The 26,135-nt window shown below is 47.8% G+C and overlaps 4 protein-coding genes across 4 annotated transcripts; 2 read left to right on the top strand and 2 right to left on the bottom strand.

Annotated features, from left to right (window-relative positions):
- Window positions 1-827: 827 nt before the first annotated feature.
- On the bottom strand, window positions 828-1,557 carry LOC117858863 (protein S40-3). Its single transcript, XM_034742006.2, has one exon. The coding sequence runs from the start codon at window positions 1,497-1,499 to the stop codon at window positions 1,092-1,094; it is 408 nt and encodes a 135-aa protein (XP_034597897.1). The 5' UTR covers window positions 1,500-1,557; the 3' UTR covers window positions 828-1,091.
- An 8,333-nt stretch (window positions 1,558-9,890) lies between these two features.
- Window positions 9,891-11,977, top strand: LOC117854990 (GDSL esterase/lipase At5g45670). The gene is made up of 4 exons (XM_034737259.2): window positions 9,891-10,222; window positions 10,707-10,831; window positions 10,933-11,431; window positions 11,542-11,977. The coding sequence occupies exons 1-4, from the start codon at window positions 9,970-9,972 to the stop codon at window positions 11,763-11,765; spliced, it is 1,101 nt and encodes a 366-aa protein (XP_034593150.2). The 5' UTR covers window positions 9,891-9,969; the 3' UTR covers window positions 11,766-11,977.
- Window positions 11,978-14,160: 2,183 nt separating this feature from the next.
- Window positions 14,161-18,420, bottom strand: LOC117858697 (serine/threonine-protein kinase 12). The gene is made up of 12 exons (XM_034741818.2): window positions 17,816-18,420; window positions 17,491-17,565; window positions 17,315-17,410; window positions 17,015-17,100; window positions 16,796-16,916; window positions 15,902-15,981; window positions 15,750-15,812; window positions 15,504-15,622; window positions 15,326-15,411; window positions 14,958-15,079; window positions 14,598-14,709; window positions 14,161-14,490 (listed from the first exon to the last, which is right to left on the bottom strand). Exons 1-12 carry the CDS (start codon window positions 18,173-18,175, stop codon window positions 14,386-14,388), a joined length of 1,425 nt encoding a protein of 474 aa, XP_034597709.1. The 5' UTR covers window positions 18,176-18,420; the 3' UTR covers window positions 14,161-14,385.
- A 4,439-nt stretch (window positions 18,421-22,859) lies between these two features.
- On the top strand, window positions 22,860-24,833 carry LOC117855226 (protein HEADING DATE 3A). The gene is made up of 4 exons (XM_034737533.2): window positions 22,860-23,106; window positions 23,242-23,303; window positions 23,468-23,508; window positions 24,392-24,833. Exons 1-4 carry the CDS (start codon window positions 22,912-22,914, stop codon window positions 24,625-24,627), a joined length of 534 nt encoding a protein of 177 aa, XP_034593424.1. The 5' UTR covers window positions 22,860-22,911; the 3' UTR covers window positions 24,628-24,833.
- Window positions 24,834-26,135: the final 1,302 nt, after the last annotated feature.

Raw genomic sequence — 26,135 nt, forward strand, 5'->3', positions numbered from 1 at the left:
TGGCAGTGAGCAATCCACAACGATGACGATGGGGAACATCCGCAGGTCAGCGACCACCATCACGACATACACTTTTATCAATAAGCAATATTGACCGTCCAATTGTCCAAAATATTTCCACTGCATCATTGCATCCGGACATGATAGGACATGGAATGAGATGATTTTTCTTGCAGATAAGAATCAGAACAGGTCGGATCTGATGCAATCATAATCTATGCTCTGTCCAGCCCACGGATTAGCATCTAATCAGCACACTGTCTCGTCCACTAACCAGCTGCTGCCCAGGAGGGCTCACCCTATCTTACCCCATGCCGTCCACATCCTGTCTCTGAAGTGCCTGCCTTGTCTGGACGGGCCCCTCTGATCTCCAGTGATGCCGCGTCATCTCTGAAAGAGATAGGCACATACAGAGGGTGTACACGCGTGCAAACCGCCAATGGTGCGTGCTTGCTTTAAAAGGAGCTCGTACGAGAAAAACAAATCGGGAACGCGAAACCGGCCAAAGGTTTTCGTTCGCTCTCTGTGTGCGGTTTTACACTTTTAACTTCATGGTCCATGCATCATACCATCCGACCTGACGAGTCACCTTTTGTTGCATTCTTCGTGAGCCAGAAAGCACCTGCCGTTTTTGTCGCTCCATGCATCTTCAGTATCGATCGCTTTCGTTTGATCTGACAAGTACTGCGACGACAGAGTTAACAAGGTGGATCACATCACAGTCGTAGCGTAATTTTGCGGTGTGGATAAAGTCTAGACGACTCCGCAATTCCGTATGCTTGACACTGATCAACTCGATCGAGTACACCGCAATCCCCCATCATGTCTTGATTTGCAAGCATGAAGTCGACATATACTTCCATTCTGCGATAATTTTGCGGAGTAGTTCGCAACAAGAACTCCATTCTACGATAAATTACGCCCGCAGGTACGAATTTAGCATGTCCCCAGTGCAATGCATCTACTATGGATGTACCTTACAATCTCAACCGCATCTAGCAACAAGAATGGAGATGAGGTGTACAATCCAACATGCTGCTTTATGATCTATTGCCGCCGCGCTGCTCAATCGATCTACTACGGTAGCCTAATCAGTACTTGTCGGAGCTGCTGAGGAACCCGGTCATGTGGAGCACCGCGTTGCGGACGGCGCGGAGGTCGCGGCCCTTGAGCGTGCGCCCGTGCCCCACGCACACCGACGAGGCCACCCTCGGCTCGTCCGGGCACCGCCTCGCGGCCAGGACGTGCGGCGGCACGATCCCCGCCTCCGCGCCTGATGAGGCTAGTCTTCTCACGATCATGCCATCGTCGTCCTCGTCGTCGTAGCTGCGCGTCGGGCGCGCCTCCGCCGCCGGCATCGCGGGGATGCGCACGGGAGGCGACTGCCGGCGGACGGCCGCGGCGTGCGATGGGTGCGGGTCTGCAGCGAGGTGCTGGTGGCGGCGGTGGTGGGCAGCGTCCGGCCACAGGACGTCGGCTTCCTGCAACTCCATCTCCATGCCTCGCAGTCGTGGTCGTGGCTATGCACACTGCCACTCAGCCAGCAACTGCCGCCTGTAGTAGTGTAGTACTGTAGTGCTCGTTCGCGTGCGGTGCCGGATTTATAAGCGCCGGGGGCATAGTGGGCCGCTGGAGAAAGGGCCAGCCACGCACGCATGGCGTCATGCGGATGCGGCGGTGGGGGTACTGGGGAGTGGACTGCACGCATCGGGCGGCGCTTGTGGCTCGCTCACGGTTTCGTGACGGTGCAGGCTCGGACGGAGACCGTCTGGCCGGTGCCTTGCGTAACCTGACGTCGCCCTTGTCCATATGCAGGAGGAGTACCTTTCGTTTGTCAGGATCAGAGGACTTGATCGATGTAGAAACGCGTGGAACCCAGAAGCCGATCGGATCATCAGACATTCAGGCTGCTAGTATCTGATACTCATGCCGATCATGTTGCAGGCACATTTCCGTCAGTAAAAGGCCGGCGAAGCTGAAAGCGTGAAACGGCCCATGGAAAGCTTTGATAAGCGCCTGCCAATGATGGCGCAATCATGCATCGCTGCCGTGCCACGGGGGGCACAGATTAATCTAGTGATCGAATCGGCATCGCCTCTTGACGGGGACGGAAGCGACTGTGCTTGGCGTGCAATTGTTCGCCGGGGCGGCGCGCCGCTCCCTAATCCCTGCAACTGTGCGCGGTAGTGCGAATCACGCTATGACCAAACCGGCAAGTCACGCTAGTACTGGCATGGGCGTCGCACGCCACAATTCGGTCGGCAAGTATGCGTTTCAGTGCCAGAGACTCGACGGTCTCGCGAGAAATTCGGTACAAGCGACAGGACGACTGGCTCTGGCTGGCCCAATTGAACTGGATTGCCGCATACTGTCATGCTACTCAGACCAAGTGCAGTACCAAGTAGTGCCCAATCTCATGACTAGTATTTCAAGTGACCCGGCTGGCGAAGACGCGTAAAATATCTGCGCTAGCGTGGATTATTTGTGGAATCCATGAGGAGGAGAGGAATGGACGAAATGTCTTACAGGGACAGTCCTAACCCCTGTCGACGGATTAACGCTACGGCCAGGCTTTGAGCTAGGGTCCGCAGATTAATTAAGATGATAAACAGGAGGAAGCCTAATCATCGGCGGCCACGCCCAGGGGAAGGGGAGAAAAAGTTTTCCGATCCATTCGAACAAAAAAGATGCTAGCTTGAAGCAGCTGTAGACTTGTGAGCTGCAAATGTGCACGAATTAAGCTAAACCTGATTCTCCTTTTGCGCATGCACCTGCATTGACGACTCCGAGGAAGGCAAGAATATAGGCTAAATATCTTATTCTTTCTTTGATCTTTCTACAATGATGCAAAAGAGATCTCTCCTGTTTCATAAAAAAGGGGAGATAGAAAACAAATAAGGTCCTTAAATCTAAATCCAAGTATCATTCATCGTCAGCCGCCAAAATTACAAAATAAGCTCTGCTCATTACTGAGATTGGGAAAAAAAGATTTTCCGCCACTGTAAATCGATCAAAAGAATATAACATGTACTGATGATGTACGCCGAAATGTTGTGCGGGTTCGGCAGTTCAGGTGATCGTGATCCTAGAACGCCACAGCATTTCTTCACAGCTCTACTCCCGGACCCGGTCCTGGTTTCTAGTTGCACCACACAATACCAAGATCGCGGAAGAACACCTCCACAAAACTCTCTACGAACGGCAGCACGATCATCGCCGTCCCGAATTAAAGCGACGACGCGCGGCGACGTTGGTGGGTATGTCGATGGGGGACGACGCGGCCGGCCTCCACCGGTCACGCCTAGCGGCGGCAGGACTCACGTGCCGGCCGGAAAACGGCGACAGCAATTCCCGCCCGCCCCCGCGCGGCACGATGCCCACAGTGTCCGGCCACATCACGTCCGCCTCCTGCCACTCCTCCTCGTCGTCGTCCGCGTCAGGTCTCGCGCCGGCCGATGACGACGGGCCGGCGGCGCCGGGGAGGAAGAGCCCCTCCAAGCGGCGGCGCCCGAACGCCGGCGCGACGCCGGACACCGAGCACGCCGTGGCCCCGTACGGCTCCTCCATGACCATGTCCGTGGTCGCGAAGGGCACCACTTGCTCGTCCTCCGTGGTGTCTGGCCACAGGATGTCCGCTTCCTGGAACTCATCCATGGCGTCCATTTCCAAGCTTCGGATGCAGACGGAGCAGGGCTGCTGGCTACCTGACCACTTTTTATATTCGTCCTGCCCTGCGGGCGTGCACCAGCGCGTCGCCGCGGGTTGCGCTTGCGCCATTTTGCTTGTGCCCCGAAGTGACGTAGGGGCCACTCTTCCCCCGGTCCGGATTTTAGAATCTTGGCGAGATAGCAACTCATGTGACGCGGGGGATACTTTACTGGGCGCTTAATTGAGATTGCCTAAATGACAACCAAGCGGCGCCGGCATGGTTGCCGGCTTGACGTGAAGCAGGGTATCGGTAGGCCATCGTTACGTCAGAAATCTGCTAGTGGTTCAGACTCCAGAATCTTTTCAGATGACACATCGTCTTGCTCAGCTCCTTCGACTGATCGCACAGGCGAGGAAGCTTTCTTGTTCTGTCTTCTGTGCACGATTTAGGTTAGGCATTATGGGTTATGAGATTCGCAGAGTCGCCAGTTTTGAGAGAAACGGAGGAGATTATCCATTTTTTTCTCGAGAATATACACCGAACTGTGTAACCGTCATGGTGACGTCGGCTCTATGCGGGCCTTTCGCACGGAACTACCGTAGCTTACGCGGGAGCTCCTACGGAAATCCTATCAATCTTCCGGAAAGCTTACGCCGGCCACGAGAATCGTTCTGCACAGCTTAATGGGCCTCACGACGACACTAGCCCACACAGAGCGTCCACGCAGGCAGACAGGCAGACAGATCCACCCACTCCTCCTCCTCCTCCTCCTCCTCCTGCCTTCGACGCGGCCCACGGGCCTTCAGTTCGCGACCGGTTAACGGCGGCCACACTGACCGAATGCCGGCATCGATCGACTTCGTTCTCGCCGCACGATCGCGCCCCTTGCCCTTTCTGAATCCACACAATGACACAAGCGCGATTTTGACAGGAGGAGTTCGTGATGGTGTGCAGTCGCCGCGCGCTCATGCATCTATCGTCGCGGGCTCGCGGCGGCCAGGGGCACCGCTGGGTGTGGGTCACGCACTCACGTGGGGATGCATGAGGTATGGGCGCAGCCACGACCGCGAAGGTCGCTGCTTGCCGCAACCCCCCGCTGTCCGTGCGCGCGGCGCGGACGCACACAGCACACTGCTGGTAGATGCGCTTGTTGTTCGTCCGCCGGACGCTGATGTTTTTTTTTTCCCGAGAGTGCCTAAGCACCTTCCGATTAAGAAGATTAACGGTCTCGATGAAGCCAAGCAGAGCTTGACCAGCACGAGAGCACAAAGAATCAAAGAAAAAGAAATACTGAAGAAACATACAAACAACCACCACACGATGCGAAACAATAGGGAGAAAGCACGCTCAAACCCACAGACACAACCACTCTCATGAATCTGCTAAAAGATACAACCTCGTTAAGGGTGCTAAAGGTCACGGTGGCAGAGCATCCGCCCGAACACAGCAACGGTGGCAAAGCATCCACCCAACCAGCACAACCGCGACGGCAAAGCATCCACCCGGAGCAACAACCAACTACGGCGGCAAAGCATCCGCCACAAGACGACGACCTAAGCAATCCGGACGAGGTGGACAAATTCAAGCGAGGGCAGGCGCAGAAGAAGACACTTCCCAAGATGACCACCACGAGGACCCTGACCAGCCAGAGATGACCGGGGGTGGCGTTCAGCAACAATCTTGGCAGTGACGGCAGCAAGAGCCCGCTGAGTTTTCAAAACAACGCCTTAAGGGAGGGGGCGATGCTACTGGTGCCATTGTCATCCGACCAACACGGTCAAGGCTTCCACCCGGAAGCTCGCCATAGGAGAGGAAAAAGGGAATGAATGATGCCTTCAAGAGGGGAAGCGGCGCCCGAGGGCGTCGTCGTCATCGACCCGCAAGCAGGCACAAGGCTTTTGCCTACCCCCGTTCCTTCCCTAGAAATCGCCGCCACCACCAGGAGCATGAGGACCGCCGGGCGCTAAGGAGCCGAAGAATGCCGCCACATAACCAGTTGCCTGCGCCCCCCCTCCCGGTGGAAGGTAGCGCAGCCACCAAAGAGGGGGAGGGCACGACCACCCGGCCGGTCACACGGTGGCGGCGCACGGAGCCCTGCCCCTGGCGGACCTGGCGGTCGGGGAGGGGTGTGGCCGCCCTCACCGCCCGCCCTCCAGCAGCAGAAGGGGTGGCAAGGGGAGGGGCGGATCCGACCGCGGCCCCCTGTCCTTTGGGCGGTGAAGGGGGGAGAACGCGGTGGCCATCGTCGGGGAAGGGACCCCTGCGCCAGGGATGTGTAGATCCGGGCTCAGGGGAGGTGGATCTGCCAGTGGCAGTTGGCGGCTGGCGGCGGATCTAGGCAACCGGCGACGCTAGGGTTTGCGAAGTGGGAGTGGAGAGGGAGAGAGGAGGAGGGAAGGGAAGGAGGGAGCATGACGTGGGCGGCCGGCTTCGGCGCCATCGCTGGCTGACGCCGCCAGCGGGGGCCGAAGTCGAGCGGGTAGGTGGGTGGTTGGGTGTCACGCTATCGCCTCCTGAGTCGCCCCTCCGGAGCTCTCAGGAGTCGGGGAGCTCGGATGGTTTGCAGTGAGCTTCGGGCATGGGTGTTGCTGTGCTGCACGCGCTAACCTTGCACGTACCGCACGGCCTGCTTTTCAGAAACAAGTCATTAGGATGCGGTACTAAAAAAACTTGTACCCGATCGATCACCGTTTTACCCGTCTACCTACTACCAACAGGAACCAGAAACCTAAGGCCCCGTTTTCTTCCACTGACTTATTTTTAGCACCCGTCACATCGAATGTTTAGATACTAATTAGGAGTATTAAACGTAGACTATTTACAAAACCCATTACATAAGACGAATCTAAACGGCGAGACGAATCTATTAAGCCTAATTAGTCCATGATTTGACAATGTGTTGCTACAGTAAACATTTGCTAATGAGGGATTAATTAGGCTTAATAGATTCGTCTCGCCGTTTAGATTCGTCTTATGTAATGGGTTTTGTAAATAGTCTACGTTTAATACTCCTAATTAGTATCTAAACATTCGATGTGACACGTGCTAAAAATAAGTCAGGGAAGAAAACGCCCCCTAAATCCCCTTCCGTCAAAAAAAAAACCCTGAATTCCCTTCCGTAAAAAAAAACACCTGAATCCCCTACGTGAGGCAGCCATCGTTCACACTGCTAGCCAGTTCGAAGTGTTTGTTGCCAGAGCCAGCCAACCAACGCCCGGTTCGTTGATCGCGTCCGCACGACAGCATGCATTGAATGCCACCACGCTATCTCTATCCCCAGCCGCTCTGAACACCCTTGATCAGCTGGCATGTGGATCGCGCGGGAGCTTTCCATGCGCGCATTTACGCTCCCCTCACACCGCACCACCAAACCGTGAACGCCTCTCTCTCTCTCTCTGCACACGCGCCGTGCCTTCAATGGGGCTTTGCTTAACTACCGAAGCTGCCGGTGAAACGTACGCGTCGCGCGCGCTTCTGCCAGTGCGGGGCCGACGCCGATCGCCGGCCGGCGGAAAAGGTCAAGCGATCTCTACCAAGACGGTGCAATAAATCTCGTGGAACAAAAGAGTGAGTCAAATCTACTCTACCTATCAAGGATGTGCAGGGCCCGGCTAGCCGGCGGTGACGAGATGTCTCCAATGCTTTGCATGTGGAGTGTCTCTGGGGCCGGACGCCGCCACGCTGCCCTTTTCCCCGTCCATTTCCAAATTATCCAGTTAACACGCCTGGACCGTGGATCTGTGACGTGAAATTGGATTTGACAGAAATACTGTAGGACCTTTGTACTTCATGGGCCTTGTTTAGTTGGTCAAATTGGGAGGTGCCAAATTACTGTGCTGGCACTGTAGCACACTGTAGCGTTTCGTTTGTATCTGTGAATTATTGTCCAAACATTGACTAATTAGGCTCAAAAGATTCGTCTCGCAAAGTACAACAAAACTGTGCAAGTAGTTTTTAATTTCGTCTACATTTAGTACTCCATGCATGTACCGCAAGTTTGATGTGATGGGGAATCTTCTTTTTGCATAGTGCCAAAGTTGGAAGTTAGGGTGGAAGTAAACAAGGGCCATATCTCGCTTCAGTCATTTTTCGGCATGCATTTTTGGTGTGCTACAGGTAGAACCAGAGTCGTCGTACTGCAACTGCTGCAGGGTCTGGAAACGGGTGATGCCAGATTAGGGCCCTAAAGAATAAGGGAGTGTTTACTTCCCCTGACTTATTTTTAGCACGTGTCACATCGAATGTTGAGATACTAATTAGGAGTATTAAACGTAGATTATTTAGAAAACCCATTACATAAGTGGAGGCTAAACGGCGAGAAGAATCTATTAAGCCTAATTAATCCATCATTAGCAAATGTTTACTGTAGCAACACATTGTCAAATCATGGACTAATTAGGCGTAATAGATTCGTCTCGCCGTTTAGCCTCCACTTATGTAATAGGTTTTGTAAATAGTCTACATTTAATACTCCTAATTAGTATCTAAATATTTAATGTGACGGGTGCTAAAAATAAGTCAGTGGAAGCAAACGGAGCCTAAGTGGCCTCAAAGAAGCTATCACGCAAGTAGTGTTGTGGTGTAAATGCGAAAAAAGTATCGCGAATGATTCTTGGATCATTGGATGCCTTAGGAAAGCTATATCCAAATCGAGCGTTGTCGAGATTAATCTCGCTTCTTGCTCTTTCAACCCGATGTTCTCTCTCTCCATCTTTGTTGACATCCATATTGCCTTGTGTTAGGATTCAAAAATAAGGACCTATAGAGGCATAGAGGGAAGCAGCTATGGTAGGGCACTCCGACAATGACAGTGATCATAAGCAGGGATTAGGATTTTGTTTTTCGAATTTTTTCGGTCCTCAACGAAAACACCAAATTTCGTGAAATTTCAGCTGAAATTTGGACTAAAAAGATGAATCTCTCGATGAACAAAACGAAATTTCAGGCAAACAGTGATTTTGGTCACCATCGAAAAGACCAAAAAAATTTCTGCTGAAATTTTGAACCCTGATCATAAGGCAAGAGTGTTGGATGGCGGTAATGCCACCGTTCGCGGGAGGACCAAGGAGAACCACCAATTGGTGAGTGGTTGCAGGGGTAGACCCAAGGCAAAAATTTGAGAGGGTGTAATTCAAGAGAAACCTAAATAATAAAGCTTTTATATGGTGAATTTTAGTCAGTAAATTTGGCTTGGTAATTTTGAGTGAGGGCATGTGCCCTCACTCAGCTGAACGCAAAGTTTGCCCCTGAATGGTAGAAAGGGTGCGAGACAGCGAAGCTATGCTACAGTGGAGGGTAGGATTACCCGTCTGGCGATGTCGAAGTTTGGGCGTTATGCATTGGCTTGCTGAAGGCAAGTTAGGTGGATGATGAACGTAGGTGACAAATCCGGCCAACGACGAGGATCAACCGGGGACACATAAGAAGTACGAGTGAAGAAGTGGACGCGTGCACGGATCTAACAGTTTGAAATTTGGCTATTAGATCCCTCGTGTAGTGCCACGGAAACAAAAAAAGTGTCCTGGTTGCGCATTGCTAGGTTCAGCAAAAATGCGAGTGCTGGTTGCAAATATCACCTGTACGTTTTCATGAAAGAAATGCATCACTTGTACATGTCCTTGATTTGTTGCACGCCCAATTCTGATTTCCCTACTACGGCTTGCCCGCACGACACCTTTTTCTGAAGGAAGCCCACACAGCACCTTGCATTATTCAGGATTCTTCACTGGGATTCAGCCGTACCGCACACACTCACTGGAGCCACGAACAAGTCTCCTAATGTTCCTGCTTGTTCAGTTGTTCACCAGTGACGTTCGTCCAGTGCTTCTATTTCGGCGCGTGGTATGACAAGTCCGACCTCTGCCATTCACCGCGAGTGCACGCCGGCATTCTGACCTGCAGATGGTAAACCCGGAATAATCTCTACTGTCGTCGCAGACTCGCGCCTCTTCTGCGAACTGCACCGCTGTCGCAAGGGACACCGAACCAGGCGCGTGGTAATCAATCGATCAGGACGACCCCGCGTCGGCCCTGAGAATCTGAGACCCAACCGTGACTGCTCCAACCATCACCAATGCACGCGCACATGCATGCAGAGAGCTCGCCAACATGGACGCCGGCCACACCGGAACTGTTCTCTCTTCTCTCCACGCACTCCCTCCTGCAGGGTCCTACCCACATGCTGCTCATCTACCTAGGGGCGCTTCTAGCAACCTGCCCTATAAGTAAGGAGGGCTCGAATGTGTCGGCCTGCCGAACGGTCTGCCATTATATTCAATCCGCCGCGGCCGATCAAGGAGAAAGCTCAGCTAGCTAAAAGGATGGGGCGCACAGCTGCAATGCGGTGGATGCAGCCGGCGCTGCTCCTCGTCCTGGCCACCGTCGCCGTGGTGGTGGTCCGGGCCGAGCCCCAGGTGCCGTGCTACTTCGTGTTCGGGGACTCGCTCGTGGACAACGGCAACAACAACGACATCGCGTCGCTGGCGCGGGCAAACTACCCGCCCTACGGCATCGACTTCCCCGGCGGCGCGACCGGCCGGTTCAGCAACGGCCTCACCACCGTCGATGCTATATGTAAGCTACTAAGCTCAAAATACTCTCTGCTTTCTTGGTGATTATAACACCGACATTAGCTTCCTGGGTCAGGAGAGATTTTTAGGTGTGTCGGGCATCCCGTATCCCTTGACACCAATATCACGCTTTGAATGAAGTAGTGTCCGTTCATCAGATGATGTCATGCCAATCTGAGTGCCACGATGGCGACAAGTCCACCGAGGCCTTGACGCTTTGTAGACGAAGCTGGTCCCCTCCGCCGTATGATGGCCTGATGGGACGATCGATGGCTGATGCCGACGTTCCCTTCGATCGGAACCACTCGTAGTCTGTGCAGAAATTCTTACACTAGAAACTAAATTCATTGGGAGCAACCGAAACCGACGAATTACAATCAGTAGTGCTCACTGACAGATAAATTGATATTAGTAGTCACTATGATCTGAAATAACAGTCGAAGCAAGTACTTACACGCGCATCATGTATTCATGTGTCATTTTTTCAGCTCGGCTTCTGGGCTTCGACGATTACATCCCCGCGTACGCCGGCGCTAGCAACGACCAGCTCCTCACCGGCGTCAACTTCGCCTCCGCTGCAGCCGGGATCAGGGACGAGACCGGCCAGCAACTGGTGCGTAACCATATGTTTTTCATCCTAACTCTTGAAAGATCAATGATCACGCTACGCATTAACCTGAAGCTCACCATGTCGATGGGTTCGTGAATCTGCAGGGCCAACGGATCAGCTTCGGTGGGCAGCTCCAGAATTACCAGGCGGCGGTGCAGCAGCTGGTGAGCATCCTGGGCGACGAGGACTCGGCGGCGAACCACCTGAGCCAGTGCATCTTCACGGTGGGCATGGGCAGCAACGACTACCTCAACAACTACTTCATGCCGGCCGTCTACTCCACCAGCCAGCAGTACACGCCGGAGCAGTACGCCGACGCGCTCGCCGGCCAGTACTCGCAGCAGCTCCGGACCCTGTACAACTACGGCGCCCGGAAGGTGGCGCTGATGGGAGTGGGGCAGGTCGGGTGCAGCCCCAACGAGCTGGCGCAGCGCAGCCCCGACGGCGCCACCTGCGTGTCCGAGATCAACGCCGCCATCGACATCTTCAACCGGAGGCTCGTCGCCCTCGTCGACCAGTTCAACGCGCTGCCCGGGGCGCACTTCACCTACATCAACGCCTACGGGATCTTCGAGGACATCCTGAGATCCCCTGGATCGCACGGTATGGATGCATCGTCTTTGCACATCGATCGTTGCCCCCCAAAAGAAAGCTAGCTACCTAGCGCGTGTCCTGAAACTGAAAGCAACAATGGGGGCTTTGGATCTGTGCAGGGCTGACGGTGACGAACCGAGGGTGCTGCGGGGTGGGGAGGAACAACGGGCAGGTGACGTGCCTGCCGTTCCAGACGCCGTGCACCAACAGGAACGAGTACCTCTTCTGGGACGCCTTCCACCCCACGGAGGCGGCCAACATCCTCGTCGGGCGGAGGGCGTACAGCGCGGCGCTGCCGTCCGACGTGCACCCGGTGGATCTGCGCACGCTCGCTCAGCTCTAGTTGTATTGATTGATATTAGAAGACGTCGGTCACGTCAAGATGAGCAAAAGCTTACTGTGTCTTCCCTTTTCTGTTTTCCCTTCCTCGTGCCGTGATTCTGCAGTGCGGAGATTATATGGTGTGTACTACTCGAAAGGAGATATATATAAATATTTGTGCATCTGAACAAACTATAAATATGATATATACATGGTTTCTTCGCGTTTTGCTAATGTAGTCGAGGGCATAATGTCACTGTTCAGAAAAATGTGAACCAGTTCAAGCAAAAGGGCGATGAAAACACCTTAGATCTCAGTCGACGAATATCAGGTGTCCAAATCAAAGGAAGTGAGCTTAGCTCTAACTCAACTGGTTAGAGTAGAAGGTTTGATTGTGCACTCTAGCCACCCAAGTTCGAGGCCCCTCTAGCTCGAATTTGGGGGCCTATTTTTTCTGGATGAAAAATCACCTAGCTCCTCTATGTTGATCTAATTATTTAGGTGTCCAAATCGTGTCCCAACTGTTAATACATCATTTCCAACTTCTGATTCGAAGTGTTGTCTCACAATTTCACTCTCTCCCGTGCTTGTTCGTCACCGTCTGCCCATCTCCTGCGGCTTCCTCAACACCAGCCTCACCACCGATATCATCTCACTGCCCCCCCCCCCACACACACAGCCTAAATCCTAGTCTCACCAATAACAATGGAGGTGGCAGAAGTGATGTTAAACAGGTACCATTGAAATCAATGTAGGCCTTGTTTAGTTGCCCAACTTTGGGGTGCCAAAATTACTGTAGCAATACTGTAGCGTTTCGTTTGTATTTGTGAATTATTGTCCAAATATTGACTAATTAGGCTCAAAAGATTCGTCTCGCAAAGTACAATAAAACTGTGCAATTAGTTTTTAATTTCGTCTACATTTAGTACTCCATGCATGTACCGCAAGTTTGATGTGATGAGGAATCTTCTTTTTGCATAGTGCCAAAGTTGGGATTTGGGGGTGAACTAAACAAGCCCGTACTCCCTCCGTTTCAAATTTCTATGGCTCGTCTTAGCTTTTTTAGTTACATAGTTTTTACTAATAGAGCAAATTCTCTCAGTGCCACAAATTTTGATGGCTTCCTTGCGTGCCACAAAAAATTTTGAACTGCCCTTAGTGCCATAGAAATTTTGATTTATCCCTTGTATGCCATTTCCATCCATAAGCTGTTATGGTACAGTTAAACAGACATAGAGAAGATTCATTTACCCCTCCAATAGAACGAAGTAAAATTTAGCCATTTCCCTTACATGCCATATTCAGATGAAGTAGACCAAGTAAATACATATAGAGACAACACAGGCCATCACGTATATCACATACAACTCAAAAATTGATGTATTAACATATAGGCCAGATAAATAACATATTAATCATTAAACATGAGCATTAGTTTTCTCATCACAAATGAGTATCATACAGACCAATTTTGCCACCATGACATACATACCAAAATAATAGGAGTATATCAGATAAGCCACATGAGTATAAATCTCTCATCACAAAGACACATATCATAAATTTCTCCTTACAAATCATGCAACTCTCGTGACACTATGCATGAAGGGGCGGTGCGAGAGGGTCGCGAGGGGACCATGGGGGCCGCATCACCGGCACCCCACGGCTCCAGTTGATTGGGACGGGAAGGGGTAAGATGAGAGGATGGGGGAGCACGTGGTCAAAAGAGATAAGGTTTTCATGTAATAAGCCCTTTGCTTAATGTAACAAGGGCAAAAATGGCATTTCACCTAATATCAGTGCATCTTCCATCCGGGTAACGTCAAAAATAAATGGAACCCTAACAAAAATGTCATATAAGGGATAAATCAAAATTTCTATAGTACTAAGGGCAATTCAAAAAGTTTTATGGCACACAAGGAAGTCATCAAAATTTCTGTAGTACTGAGGTAATTTGCTCATAATAATATATGAACTTAGAAAAAATAAAACGGTCTACAATTTGAAACGGCGGGAGTTGCAGTAATTTCAAATATCAAAGCTGTTTAGAGAAATGAAGAACATTGTCTCAAACAACGGTCCAACCTTGCACATACTCCACAAGTGTTCCCTCTGTTCCTAAATATTGGTTACCTTTGACTTTTGACCACTGACCATGTGTTTCACTGAAAAAAACTTTGTGCAAATATATACCTATAACAATAAAACGGACAAAAAAAAGTATCCACATAATCTTTTCAACAAGACAAATGACCAAATGGCTAAAAGCTAACGGTGACAAACATTTTGATGTTAGCAAAAAGTAACAGATGTTTACAAACTAATCGGATGGGAGTATAGAAGATGCCGAAACAATTGTATTGCACCAACCCAGCAGCAGCTCTATTGATTTGTATTAAATTAAAGAAACAACAAAATGCCGGCAACAATCTGTACATGAGGCTGGGGCCAGTGCCAAAGAATCCTTCTTTCAGGGCCCAGGGATAAAAGTCTGATATACAACTATGATCAGCTGAGAATCAACCAGTTACAAAACATCCATTTTCAGAAGTTCAGAGCACAAAGATATGATATACAGTTGAGTATATTTTCTAGCAATCATCAATATGATCCTCTAAATGAAATTAACAGCTTGCTGGGGGTTAAAAATTGGATCTTGACGAACGTGATGAACGGGTGGTGCTGCCCTCATTGCGATCTTTCTTCCACATTCCTTCAAAGCTCAGGAAACATCTGAGAGGTCTCACCTGTTCATACACAACACTGACGAATATAAGAACATTTCTTGCTAGAACAATCCGCCTTATGCTATCACAGGGCACTTAGAACACAATGAAAAGGCATGAACTGTTACCTTCCAACGGTTTCTTTGAGCTATCTCATTTTGGATAGCAGACAACCGGTTGATGATTTCTCTAAAATCAGGCCGGTGCGCAGGATTTTCACTCCAGCACTGCTCAATCAACCTGAATTGGTGTCAAAAGGACAGGCAAACACGTCAGAATTAAATTTTCAAGAACAAATTCACCAACTATAATGGCACATGGAGGAAATAGAACACATTAAATTTCACACATACAAGTAGTCAGATTTAGCATCGTTTGCAGAAACATGTTTGCTAAAAGTTCAGAATGCAAAGCAAGCCACACTAATGCTCTAATGGAGTTAGTAATTGCCACTGTAGGAGAAAACAGAGGAAAGAATGAGTGCTTACTCTCTTAACCCGTGAGCATAATGCTTTGGAGGAGCTCTAAAAGGCGGCCTTTCTTTAGAATTGTGTGCCTTCTCGATTTCATCATTTCTCTTATCATAATAAGGAAGACACCCTTCAATCATCTGCAAAAGTTAAGAACACTATGAACATAATGACCATATGGGTGATTTTGGTGCTGAAGTGTCATTCTTATGTTTAAAAAAACAACAGTGTTAATCAAATAAAGATACTAGCAGAAAACTTCATAACAATGCCCACTACCATATAAATATGACGGTAGCAATATTTAGATTTTAGAGAACACAGAAATGCATAAAACTACCTACTGCGTGGGAGAGAAATGCACAATGTTATATATCAAAACTTACCTCCTGAAGTATCAAAGCGAATGAGAATACATCCACTTTGGTATCATACTCTTCATTTCGCAGGACTTCTGGAGCCACATACCTACCTGTGACATATATAATTAACAGTTGATAAAGAAGGCAAAAGGGGGCAAAGGTCAGCACTAATTTAACGTGGCGAATGATAAAGTCCACTTACAAGCATTGCCTGGAGAAGTTACTGCTTTCTCTTCTCTAACTTTTCTTCTCCATTTTAGCATTTTACACAAATCAAAATCTGCCACCTTCAGATGTCCAGTGTCATCCCTCAATATATTCCTGTTAGCTTATACAATGGGCATATAAAGTCTTTTTAACAAACCAGGTACTTAAGCACCTCATGGGGTGTGCAGAGAAAGACGCAAGCAATTTTCACTTAAAAAGAAAGTAACCACAAAGTACTCACGAAGGCTCAAGGTCACGATGGATGATCGCTTGAGGTTTATGCTCATGTAAGTAACTCATTCCTCTGTTACAATTCACAAAGGCACACGGGTTAACAACGAAACACAGTAGTCCTAGAGAGTTTATCTCATATCCAGGTTATGGCTGGCAAACCTTGCAATATCAAGAGCTAACTTCACTGCATATGATGGTGGCAGAGCTCCTTTCTTATTCAAGTGAGTGCGCAAATCACCCTGAAATAAACATTTTGATTATTCTCAACCACCCATGAATGACATAAAGTTGGATTCCGAACTCCATGTTACAGAAATTATGGCACAGAAGGAGTAGTTAGGAAAGTCAACATATAGCATATAAGTTATTTTAGTATAACAAAGATCACAAAGTTGAACGAAATAGGAATTGATAATTTGCACTGATCTATTGCTGGCCAAACATTGTCACAATGAAAGAAGCTGCTACTACATGGTAAAAACTTATTTCACATAGTCAGTCAGTCAAATATAACCACAACTCATTAAGAAACTTTAACAAGGTCATCAAATATCATCAATTGAGTAAAAAGACATTAAACACGAGATACATGGCCAGATAAGGGCAGTCCCAACCCAATGACTAGGATGGTGTCCATAGAATTAAATGAGCTACCACCTAGGACAAAGGATGATGCGGCAAGGGAGTAAATGAAGAAAGAGAAGGATACCAGGTCTTGCACGAGACCTAGTTTCTACACACCATCCAAGACATAATGAGAGATGAGTAGTATTAAATTCAAGTATGGAATAGTGGTGTTTGCATTGGAAGAGTAGTGTCCAGTACTAGTTTCTTGATGATGTGGAGCTTATGGAAACTATGGGTCTAGTACTAGTTTCTTGATGATGTGGAGCTTATGGAAACTATGGCTAGTGTCTTGGGTTAGGACTGCCCTAACTAGAATAATATGAAGGTTCAGCTACAGCATTGCTTCATATAGTGACTAATCAAATAGGCTTCTCAGTTTAGAAAAAGAAATGCAGATTCTAAAAGCATATTGCTCTTAAGACAAACCTTATGCATAAATTCCATGACAATCATCATTGGATTGCTTTGTGTCACAGCACCGAGAAATTGCACTACATTTGGATGCCGTATAAGTTGCAGCACATCAAGCTCGTCTCTGAATGCCCTCCTGTAATACATCCAAACTATCAGGATAATATAGCTTGAGGAAGAAGGTAAATGTTAAATAAAGCCAAGACAGGCCAGAAATAAATCGAAACTACGCACACTTTGTTCTCGTCCACAAGTAGATCATCGTCCAGCTTCTTAACAGCAACTGGAATGCCCCTCCATGTTGCTTTCCTAAATGTGCCCTGAGAAGAAGATTGAAACAACAGCTACTGATTTATAATGCCAATGAAATCTGATGGTGGAAGTACAGCTTTGAAACTTTAGATAAATGAAGTAGGATCTAAAATCAATAATTCAATAGCATCTGATTGTTCAATTGTATGCTTATTAGTGCTAGAGACAACCAATTCGTAAAATGCTCATGTGAAAGGAAAGGGAAGGTATATATATACGAACCTTGGACAAATCATTGCCATTACTGAAATCAAGCTCGGAAGGATCAATCTCATATTCAGGAACCTCACGAACATTGTTCACATGCATAGGAGCAATCTTCAAGAAAGAAGCGAATGTTCAGAACACCTGAACAAAACAGAGCATCAGGCAGAGGCGACACATGTGTGACTTATTACCTTATACTTGGAGCCATGCTTCTCCAAGATCTTGATCACATCATGATTCTGATAATGCATTGCATCCGCCAAAGGCTGCCAGATAGTAGCAACGCTCAACTAATGCAGCAATTCACAACAAAACATATATGCACAAACAATTTTATCTAGATGCTATGTTCCACGTGCCTAGCATATACATTGCGTCATTGGAAATACGATTTTTTGGCACATAAAGTCGAAGTTATTGCCAGATCTTCCTCTAAGAAAAGGATTTTGAGGTCCTCATCCAACGCAAGCAAAAGGAGTTATTAAAAAAAACAGCAAAAACTTGAGCAGGCCGCACCGTGCTGCCCCATTGGTCCTCGACGGCGGCCTCCGCCCCGCGCTGGAGGAGCAGCTCGACGACATCGGCGTGCCCCTCGCACGCGGCGATGTGCAGCGCCGTGCGGCCGTCGGAGTCGCGGAAGTTGGGGTCGGCGCCGCCGTCGAGGAGCTCGCGGATCCCCTCCGCGTTGCCCTCGTGGGCCAGGTACATCAGCTGGAAGCTCATGACGCCGTTCGCCTCGGCGGACCCCTCCGCCGAGCCCGCGCCGGTGCCGGCACCGCCCTCGCCGCCGCACTCGGGCGCCAGCGACGACTGCTTCCCCAGCCTGAACCGCGGCGTCAACGGCCCAGATGCCGGCGTGGGAGGCTTCGGCTCCATGGAGACTGACGGCAACGCTAGGGTCGGAGATCGGATCGGAGGCTTTCGGGTGACGGGGCGTGGAATTCACAGAGCGGAAGAGAGGAGAAGGGGAGGGGGCGGCGGGCGCGTGCGTGCGAGCGAGCGAGCGAGCGAGCGATGAACGAATCGGAAGGGGGTTTGGGAGTGGAACCTGGAATAACACTGGGAATTGTTGGCGTAGGCCGTAGGGTGCGGTGGGTCATGGGATGGGTGGGTGGCTGCTGAGCTGGCAGCAGGCAGCCAACGAACTCCCGGGTATGAACCCGATGGGAAACAACGGCCACGGGATATCGCGCGGACGGTGAGTCCCTGGCAGCTGGGCCCCGCCTCAACCGGAGTTGACGTGGGCTCTGGCTCTGTTTCGCCGGCTACGCCGCTACGCTGCCTCTGCCTGTGCCTCTTCTTTCGGAGGAGGTCGGAGCTGACGTGCTATGCTGCAAGCCCAGATCGTGAATCGTGATCCGTGACTGGACTAATCGCCCCCTCTAGAATCCATTCATCGACCGTGAGTGGACTAATCTGAAAAAGCATTTATCATCGAAGTATATTTGGCAACCAATTTATACTCAAATAAAAATTTGAGCAACCAATTTATATTAGTGGCAAAGTTCTGAACTCAAATTCAAGGACGATGTGATCACATGACATCTGATGCTTCACCAACAGCCTTTTCTTTTGTTCTTTTTTTTTTCCAAACCAAACTTCACCAACAGCTAGGGTGGCATGCACTTTGCAAAGGTCACTCTCAGGTCGGCAGCGGCTGACATGACTTAGCCTAGCTAAATCTCAGGATTACAGGGTTCTTGAGGTGATGCATCATCAAACACCTCCAAGACAAGTTGGATACTCGTGCTAATAGAAAATGACATGTTGGAGATGTCTGCAATCTGTCTGCAGGTGAGAGCAGTTATTAGCGACCAATAACATTGCAACCAGCAGCTTGCCGCCGCTGTGCCGCAAATAAGATAAAGAGCTTTTAGGTGTGGCAGGATAAGGACCGCGGCGATGATGTCAAGCCTTCGGTTTCGTCACCGCTACGCGGAACAAACCATACCTTGGCGGCGGCCGCGGCAGCAGCATCAGGATCTGAGAGCCGACGTGTTTTGGGTTATCTAGAATGGAAGCCTAGATCATCTGAGAATATTTTTTTCGTGAACGGCTTGCAAGATCCTGAAAGCGACGTTGGATGGGGAGTTCAGGTTCTGGTCGGCTGCAGAAATTAAAAAAAAGAACGACGATGACGGACGCTGCTAGGCGTCCAGACGGTTGCTGCTAGGTCCAAATCGTCGGTTCAGACTGGATATCAAATGCCAAGTTGTGCCAGTGTATTCTACAAGAACTTTGCAAGTCTCCTACTGATGGAATGAAGATAAGTACATGTCTTGGCTACACGTCGTCTATGCTCATCTGAAGTTTTTCGAAAAAATATACCCGACGAAGGGGTTTAATACCCTTGACGGAATCAGGAAGGGCATCTCGCCAAGAATATTACTGCCGACGGTACGCATCATGCCGCTGGACACAGGCCATCGCGCCTCCTGAAACAGGAGGGATCACATAGCCAGCTAGCTAGCTACCCTCTCCAGGGCTGAAAGGGCGCCATCGCCGATGGCTGATCTAGTCGCGCGAACATTTTCGAGCTGCAGGCTGCAGCTTCTTTCTAATTGCTTCATGCATGCTATGGTAGCATTGGCTGACTTTGCTTGGAGTTGGAGCATACTGCAAACTAGCATAAAGGGTGATGGCAGTGGCAGTTTCAAAAGAAGAACAGACAGGAGATCACACAGCACGAAAGCACGCAACAGAAAGCGCGTACCCGACGAATCGGCCGCGTCCGCGGTCACGCCACCACATGCGGGATGTGGCTTCCTTCCTCCGGGGTCCGGGCGGTTGCCCGGCCATCCCAGCCGCCTGCTTCAGCCTGAATTAACCCCGGCTGACAGTCTGACACTAAACCACGTTTGAGTGGATGAAGGAAATTTATTTTCGCCAAAAAGGAAAATTGGAGCAGTGACTTACAGGCTTCATGGCCTGGCCACCAATAGGTTGCAAGATTAAAATTTTCTTGTTGGATATGATAGGCAATTATTAAAAATCGCAGCCCAAAGATATCAATAATAAACAGAATTTTTCTGGAATACGCAGGAGAGCTACGTATCAAGAAAGGAGATAAAAGGCTTATATAGCCATAAAACACCACACACACCAACATTACACACATCACATGTTCTAAGTTACATATGTGCCCGTTAAAAAATTTAAAGGTCGACCACCCCTCATCAACAGATGCTGCTAACCCTCGGTCGAGCAGAGACCAGATCACTAATGCCTTTGGTGCCTGCCAGCCTTCAAAGAACAGCTTCTTCTGAGTAATACAAAATACCAATTTGGTATATCAATGTTGGACTATCAGCTTCATCATGAGCTGAATCCACTCAGTAAGGATAACAAGAAAGAGAGAAATGGACGTTCAGATTGTTTGCTTCTTAGCCGTTTGCCCTTTTGGAGAACATTGTTATCTTCAAGAAAAAAATAGATGCTTCCACTTTTCGGCTTTGAAATTAAAGTAGACATGGACTACGAAGAACAGATATTCCTTTCATGAATGATGTATCAGATATTATGCGCAATCATTCAACCACAACCACACCGAAGTGCATTGGAAAGATGGAATCATAAGAGAACCAATATCAGAACTTTTAAGCAAAGGCTATAGATGGGTATAAAATAATATCTAGTTCACCAGTATAAGAAAATCTGACAAGATAAAGGAATGATATACACTGGCTACTTATTTATGTAGCATTTACTTATAAACCTAAGATTGTTCCCTTTGTAACAATAATTTGAACTCATGTTTGCCACGGTTTGTCTCAAGTTGGCATGCAGAGCTACTACATACATTCAACTCTGCACTATGTAATAAAAAATGGACATGCATATGGTTCTTTATATCTGGTTTGTTTCCAACCCTCAACTTTAAGGTACATATGCAATTTTTACCCCCTCCATGTGAAAAAAGAGGTAGTAGATTCTACTTTTCCTAGCACCAGGGAGAATCCTTATCGTGTGAAAAGAACGGAAGTAATATTCAATTTCGAATGCACAGCTAGAACAATTTCACATGCCAGACAAAATCAGCATGATTACATAGAGAAAATCTGCATCGATGACCTACTACATAAGCCGCCATATGAAGCGAGCTGAAAGCTCATTGTGTGATGGTTGAGATCCATAATTTGTTTCGGTTAAGGTAAGTTAAAAGGATAAAGCAACACCAATATGGAAGTAAAATATTGTACACACTATAACGCTTTTGTGGATGCATATAAACTGGGGAATTGTAGAGACATAATAGAGAAAGGTTCTCTACATGATCCAACTATAGCCCACCAAATTGTAGAGGCTTAATTGCATAAAACTGTAAAAGATGCCCATTTAACTTGAGAAGAGTTCGGCATCAACTCTAATATCTATATATACATATTCTTTAAAAATGCTCATGAATGTCTACTTATTTTTCTGGTAACAATAAGCCTCTTCTCTTTCTTAAAATCCAGCTACTAATTTTGAACTAAGCATTTACCTAGAACAAACAAGGTCTACAAGTTTTCTAATGATGAAGCAATAACAAAAACTAATGTGATGATAAAGCCTAATGAAAACATACATATATACATTAAAGTCACAAAAAGAAGTGTTATGCATGCATTAGCATTAGTTATCCCCAGAACACAAAAAGATTCTACGTCAAAAGATATATAGTGATGCAAATGACTTTGCCGCAAGCCCGCAAACAGAATGACTGATTGATTACATTAGACTGCCAGACTTTCTCTAGTAAACCAAAAAAGTATAATGCTAAAATGCCTTAGGAGTAACATGTAAAAGTGGCAGAAATATGTACGCTAAAACATATTACGGATATCATGAACACCAAGTAGAGAACTCACCTTTCATGCGCCCCATTTTATCCCGGTTTAAAGATGGTCCGGGACAAAAGGTTCACCAACCGGGACTAAAGCTCTATCCCGGTTTAAAGTTGGTCCGGGACAAAAGGTTCACCAACCGGGACTAAAGCTCGGTCACTGGCGGGAGGCTTACCAACCGGGACCTTTTATCCCGGTTGCAAAGGCTAGTGGAAAAAAAAAGACCTCGAGAGGCCTTTTATCCCGGTTTGAAACACCAACCGGGATAAAAAAAACCCCTTTTATCCCGGTTTGTAATACCAACCGGGATAAAAGAGGATCCACACGAGTTAATACAAAAGGATTGCATCCCCTATATAGTTAGATGTGTTGTGTAGGTGGGATGGGAAGAAAGCTACACACGAGGCATGGAGGTCATGGGTTCGAATTCCACGCAGCGCGCACGCGCATATTTCGCGTGAAAAATCGTGTGACTTGTGACTATATAGGGGGATACAAGGGATTTCTTTTTTTTTTTTGCGGCGCCTAGCGTGGTGACCCGTGACCTAGCTTTTGTCCCGGATCACTCAACCGGAAGATTTGCACCCTACCAACCGGGACTGATACCGAGTTCTGTACCAGTGGAAACACAGTGTTGTGCGGCAGCATGACATAACGCTACTATCTCGTCTTTAAAAAAGGTGATGATAACAACCATCGTACGCGCTTTATAAGTACTTCATGCTTGGACCTGGCTTCTCCAAGTCGACATTGAGCGAGGTAACAACAGACACTTGTTCTCCAAAAATGTCGGATGTGGAACCCTTGGTTTTGGCCCATGTGATACGGGATGTGTTGGATGCATTTACACCAACTGTCCCCCTCAGAATAACCTACAACAATAGGCTACTTCTAGCAGGTGCTGAGCTGAAACCATCTGCAATTGTGAATAAGCCAAGAGTTGATGTTGGGGGCACTGACCTCAGGGTGTTCTATACACTGGTAAGCAAAGATGATATGCTATATATTATGTGGCACCATAACACCATCCTTTTATATATTGGCAATGTAACTACAACTTGAGAAGTTTAAACTCAATCCCTCGTTCCATTTTTTTTGTTCTTCATCTGCAAAAAGGTATTGGTGGATCCAGATGCCCCAAGCCCAAGCAACCCATCACTGAGGGAGTACTTACACTGGTAAGTCCAATGCCAGGTTTGCAATGTCTCTTTACCTTCCGCGGTGAGCTAAATACCTTGACTATTGTGATGGCATGGCGCACATTCTAGGTTCTTATTTGTTGTCTACCTTTTAGATCCCTTTAACTGGTGTTCTCTTTTGATATAATGTGTGCTGCATGTAGGATGGTGATAGATATTCCTGGAACAACTGGAGCCAGCTTTGGTATGATCTCTTGAAACCACTTTTCCCATCTAGATTCTTCATTTTTCAGCAGGATTTTGTAGATTGCAAAATATTCTCAGAAGTTTTAATTGACTCACTATCAACAAAATTGACCTACCACTTGCTAGCAGTTACAACCTACAATGAATAATGTGGCCATAAAACGAATGCTATATGAAGCTAATTTTCTATAGGATCTAGAGCATGTACATGCAATTTCAAATTTCCCACACTCTGATCCGTTATATAATGTCAGAAAATTAAAGAAGCACACCTTCACATTCCAAAGTAAAAAAAAAATGCTCTAGCAAGTCTCCAACTTTACTGCTTATCCGTAGGTCAACAATCGATTTTGGACAAGTTAACTTATATATGCAAGGAAATGTAAACCTGAACCACAAGTCTACAAGCAAACATCAGAGCCCAACATGGACCACCTTAAGATAGGAAATACTAGTAAACCTATCATTTCAGGCCAATGCAATGTTTGAATCTATAAAACAAAACAAAAGCACTTTTGATATAATTAAGTGGTTACTGCGTTTTTTAAGTTTAACTATGTACCCACCATATGTGGTCTATAATACGAGCAACTTTTGAAATTTGGCTGTTCGAGAAAAACTTTTGAAATTTGGCATAGTGTGTTATATATTATGATGGTATATAATGCTCTTCTTTCCAATTCTATCTGTACTTATATGTTAAGTAGGCTGGCTGACTTAATTTGCAAAAGCTATGAAACCAGACCCTGTATGAGTGACATTGATTTGTCTAGGATAGAAGAGGAATCGATACATCGTACCAATAAAGTGAAAATTGTTTTAGCATTGTGAACAAGCGCTGGATTCATAATTATAAATTTAATACCAGAGCCGTTTTGCAGGTCAGGAGCTCATGTTCTACGAAAGGCCAGAACCAAGATCTGGTATACACCGCATGGTGTTTGTGCTGTTCCGACAACTTGGCAGGGGGACAGTTTTTGCACCAGACATGCGACATAACTTCAATTGCAAGAGCTTCGCACGTCAATACCACCTAGACATTGTGGCCGCCACATATTTCAACTGCCAAAGGGAAGCAGGATCTTGGGGGAGAAGGTTCAGGCCGGAAAGTTCGTAAGGAATAAAGCAGACTACAACTATGACATGATCGTGCTATGGAATATAGTGAATGGTTTGAAATAATGTGCATGGAATTAGTATCAATGCACCCTAATGTCTGTTACGCGCAGCTTTAAGTACCACCTCATATGTATGACGAGATCAAGAATATTTATCACTCCTCTGCTTGATATTATTTATGAATAAGATAGAAAACTTAAAGTATGATCTTGGTGTTGATTCTGGAAATCTGGAACATGTCATGCCTAGAAAAATTAAAGTAATGATCTTGGTGTTTTGATTCCGGAATATGTCTTGCCTAAGGAAGTTGGCATGTAAAAAGAGTTCCAATCACTGGGTTTGACTGATTTTAGTCACCGCTACTGAGTGGCAGAGGACAGAATCAAACTATGGTATCGCGATTTAAAATTAAGGTAGTCTGTACACACACAAGATGCAATGATCCACCAAGGATGAAACCTAGGGCAGGAGTAAATAACATATATGTATAGAAACGATCCAACATTTAGGATACAGTACACAAAAAGATGCAAAGTGAAGTCAAGAGACAAATGATGAATAACACAAATGACAAATAATTTTATGTCAAATTTGCATGTGAATAAATTGCAATTCAAATATGCACTTCTCATTTCGGCATTGGCGCCTTTTCCATCCATCTTCGCCGAATTACTTTCAAGTTTCACCGTGCTTCATTATTTCCTAAATTAACCAACCAAGGCGATCACCGCTGGAACGAACGGAACACATGAAGAAGCGAACAAGACAATTAAGCGGCAACGGACCACTTATACGGTTATACCTGCTTGCCTCGCTTGCTCCCGCTCGGAGTCGCCGGAGTCAGTGTCCACGCCACGCCAGAGCGTGGACGCGACCATGCGCCCACGCCCACGCCGGCAGAGGCAGCAGTTCGTGCGCCGCTCGGCGCCTCGGCTGCTGAGAGCCTGCCGACTGCCGGATCGCCGACCCGCCCCATCGCAACTCCGCGCCCTTGCGCACCATGCCAGCATCGCGCGTCGCCCGGGCCAGGGTAAGCGCTAGCGAGTGGCGACGGCGACTCGGCCGGCGAGGCCGCCGCAGACACTGAGGCAGAGCAGATGGGCCGGCTATTAAGCCCACATTGAAGCCCGTTAGGCAATTAGCTGATTAGCCCAAATAACGGTTCGCTGTCTCATCGTCTTCCTGACGTGTAGGCGTTTCCCAGCGAGCAATGGCGGACGGGCGGACGGTGAGATCCATAGGGTAGGGCGTACTACTCACGGCGAAATCAACGTATGGCGAGCGCTATACCTCTTCATACTGCTCCCCCACCCCTGCCAGTCTACCACTACATGATCCGGTTTCTAGAGGCCGGTAATCCATTTCCATAAACGTTTACTAGACACTTGTGTGTAATCCAAGGCCTCGCGGAAATATATACGATTTTCATAGACATAAACAAGTCGCTTGTAGAAATAAATGGAAAATTGCATATTTCCACACGGTTGTTCTCTAAAGGAATCGCCT

Source organism: Setaria viridis, chromosome 5 (genome assembly GCF_005286985.2).
Source record: "Setaria viridis chromosome 5, Setaria_viridis_v4.0, whole genome shotgun sequence".
Classification (NCBI taxonomy): Eukaryota; Viridiplantae; Streptophyta; class Magnoliopsida; order Poales; family Poaceae; genus Setaria; species Setaria viridis.